At 35.4% G+C, this 3,475-nt stretch overlaps 1 protein-coding gene across 1 annotated transcript; it reads right to left on the bottom strand.

Annotated features, from left to right (window-relative positions):
• Nucleotides 1-208: 208 nt before the first annotated feature.
• On the bottom strand, nt 209-1,777 carry LOC130465879 (uncharacterized). Its single transcript, XM_056834695.1, has 6 exons — nt 1,455-1,777; nt 1,155-1,358; nt 959-1,066; nt 786-867; nt 599-700; nt 209-463 (listed from the first exon to the last, which is right to left on the bottom strand). The coding sequence occupies exons 1-6, from the start codon at nt 1,616-1,618 to the stop codon at nt 362-364; spliced, it is 762 nt and encodes a 253-aa protein (XP_056690673.1). The 5' UTR covers nt 1,619-1,777; the 3' UTR covers nt 209-361.
• Nucleotides 1,778-3,475: the final 1,698 nt, after the last annotated feature.

Below are 3,475 nucleotides of genomic sequence, written 5' to 3'. Positions count from 1 at the left end.
CAGCGTACATTTATTTGTACGCTGCAACAAGTCTGAATTTTTGCGAAATTTTTTTCCCTTGTTGCAGCGTACAACATATATGTACGCTGCAAAAAAGCACTTTTGGCGGGAAAATTCTAATTTTGTTTAGGGATACCTAGAGTGCCTTGCACCAAATATAGAAACCTGTCAAAACAATAATAGAATAACGCAACCTGTATAACAAATATAAAAACAACAACTGGAGTTTTGTATATATCCCAAAACCAAAAGTGCACATACCGATACATTTAAATACATTTACGTTCCAATTTCAAAGTACGCATACATTTTAACATAAAAGATTGTTCTATAACATCTAAACCAACACGATCAAGCGCCATCAGGTCAATAATAAATACTTGGTGGTAAAAAACTTCGCCCATTGCTCACGAACCACATCAATTTCCTCACTAGCATAAGGCGCAGTCCTCGGAGTATAGACCTTACAAAAACAAAAAATTGATGGAGCATATATTAGATCGATTAAATGCAAATGAAATGTCACATTTTAACATTCAAGCAACTAATGACAATGTATTAATAGTCTAGAATACGAATCAATTAGTTACTTAATTACCTCATCTAGCCGGCCTTCATAGTCATGTTGTAACGTGACTATCTCTAACATGAACTTCATAACGTAATAGCCACACTCAGTTCCGCCGATTTGTTGAGCACACTGATTAAGAAACATAATACTTTATCTTGCAAGGCCAATAATTAATAAAAACAAAGCAAAAAGCTAATTAAGAAACATGTTATACCTCTATATGAATGGGTTTACACGACTTAAAACTCGTTTTATTCGGACAATGCCCACCATTGCACTTGTACACTTGGTATGCCCTAGAAAATTAACGAAACATGGGTACTCATGAATATGATTTTGGCTTAGGTTTCTTAAAGACTAATGTAATTTGTAAGCAAAAGAACTTACAAACTCAAGATTCCCCATGCATAATCTGTTCGACGTGGATCTCTAGCAGAATCGAAAATATATACATAACCTCTACGTAGGTCCATCACGTATAAATTCCAATGATTTCTGTATAATTTATAAATGATATATTAAATATTTAATAACAATAATAATTAATATTTTATATGAAACTTATATAATATAACACACTTACTCTTGATTATATGGGATTAAAAACCAATTAGTTAGGTTAGGATTACCCATCTTCTCCTTTTCAATTTCAGCTTGGAAAATGTTTTTCAAATACATTGTTGGCGCTCCAGGGTCGGCCTTGATTCTAGTGCTTGACATAATCTCGGGACAAATGAACGAAATCCGAGACATTTCAAATGATTTGGCATGATCGTGCAATAAACACCTACAAAATAAACAAGATTACACTATTAAGATCGATAAAGAGAAAAAACTTCAAAGAAATAATAGTTTTATTAACAACAATAAAACATTTAATTACAATATGTAGACTTGGATCGCTGAAATGTTTAAGCACGCCCCGCGAAGGAACTCTCCTATATCAGACGCAGTTATGTATGTTTCTTGATCAAAATCCGAGTGCCAAACTGAGGCCGCCAATGGGATGGTAGTATTATCATATATATCATCAGGCGCCGAAGTCATGATAAACTGCAAGTATTTGCATGACGGGCCAAGACCTTGAATTGCATCGTGTACAAGTCCCGCTTTCTTGCTTTTGGTGGTTGATTCTTGTGTTTTACGATCACAACTACCCACGACCTCTAAGTTGGACTTAGGCTTAGAATTCGACTTCTTTGGATGCGAAAATTCCTATAACAATAGTCAATTAACATTAGTCATATAATAAGAATCAAATGAGTCATTAGGTTCTTTAGTTCAAAGTTGGGAGCGAAAATGTCATTTTAGCTCAATATATGACCTATAACGACCCAACGAGCCATAAATGTGCATAAATAGGTTCGAATGAGTTTTAGAAACTTAAAACTATGCATATTAGTCGTGTAATAAGAATCAAATGAGTCCTTAGGTTCTTTAGTTCAAAGTTGGGAGCGAAAATGTCATTTTAGGTCTATATATGACCTATAACGACCCAACGAGCCATAAATGTGCATAATTAGGTTCGAATGAGTTTTAGAAACTTAAAACTATGCATATTAGTCATGTAATAGGATTAAAATGAGTGTTTAGGTTCTTTAGTTCAAAGTTGGGAGCGGAAATGTCATTTTAGCTCTATATATGACATATAACGACCCAACGAGCCATAAATGTGCATGAATAGGTTCGAATGAGTTTTAGAAACTTAAAACTATGCATATTAGTCATGTAATAAGAATAAAATGAGTCATTAGGTTCTTTAGTTCAAAGTTGGGAGCGAAAATGTCATTTTAGCTCTATATATGACCTATAACGACCCAACGAGCCATAAATGTGCATAAATAGGTTGGAATGAGTTTTAGAAACTTAAAACTATGCATATTAGTCATGTAATAGGATTAAAATGAGTGTTTAGGTTCTTTAGTTCAAAGTTGGGAGCGAAAATGTCATTTTAGCTCTATATATGACCTTTAACGACCCAACGAGCCTTAAATGTGCATAAATAGGTTCGAATGAGTTTTAGAAACTTAAAACTATGCATATTGTGCAAAGAATCTAATTTCTCCGGATCAATCACTTTAGCACATATAGAATTGAAAAACACACAAAGTTTTGTTATAACATGTCTCACGTGTTTCGGCAATATCCCACGAAGTGCAATTGGCAAAAACACATTAATCATTACATGGCAATCATGAGACTTCATACCAACCAACCTAAGGTCCGAGAGAGATACTAGGCGCTTTACATTCGACGAATATCCCGAGGGAACCTTAATTCCATGTAAGCACTCACAAAACTGCTTCTTCTCCTTTCTTGACATTGTGTAACACGCTGGAGGCAGATAAGTCTTAGTACCACCCGCACCAGATTTTTCAACAGGCCACAAATCTGGTCGAATATTCCTCTTTTTCATATCTTTCCGCACATTCTCATTGTCCTTAGTCTTTCCAGGCATGTTTAGCAAAGTCCCAATGATAGCATCGCACACATTTTTCTCAATGTGCATTACATCGAGACAATGCCTAACCGACAAATCTCTCCAGTAGGGAAGATCCCATAATGGAGATACTTTCTTCCACAAAACACCCTTTTTAGACTTGGACTTGTAGCACTTGCCGTATTTGGTTTCAACATTTTTTATTCGTTCATAAACCTGTGATCCTGTCAAAGGCGTACGAGCTACTCTTTCCTCGGTGAACCCATTGAATTCTTTCTTCTTCTTACGATAAGGGTGATATCGACTGAGGTGCTTCCTGAAATCTGGGTAAACATTTTTCTTGAAATTATGCAACCATGTGGGCTTCATGTCCTCTTCACATATAGGGCATGCTTGTTCTCCTTTGGTTTTGTATCCAGACAAGTTTCCATATGCCGGAAAATCATTTATGGTACAAAAAACCA

This window comes from Spinacia oleracea, chromosome 1 (assembly GCF_020520425.1).
Source record: "Spinacia oleracea cultivar Varoflay chromosome 1, BTI_SOV_V1, whole genome shotgun sequence".
NCBI classification, from domain to species: Eukaryota; Viridiplantae; Streptophyta; class Magnoliopsida; order Caryophyllales; family Amaranthaceae; genus Spinacia; species Spinacia oleracea.
The sequence above is the reverse complement of the archived record's forward strand: the minus strand, read 5'-3'. Positions and strand labels throughout refer to the sequence as shown.

Excerpts from the sequence above, each read along its gene's own strand:
- LOC130465879 (XM_056834695.1), bottom strand. The coding sequence starts at position 1,618 with ATGACTTCGGCGCCTGATGATATATATGATAATACTACCATCCCATTG. Across the intron at positions 1,067-1,154 it reads TTAATCCCATATAATCAAGA|AAATCATTGGAATTTATACG; the intron begins GTAAGTGTGTTA and ends TAAATTATACAG. Across the intron at positions 868-958 it reads GCATGGGGAATCTTGAGTTT|GGCATACCAAGTGTACAAGT; the intron begins GTAAGTTCTTTT and ends TTAATTTTCTAG.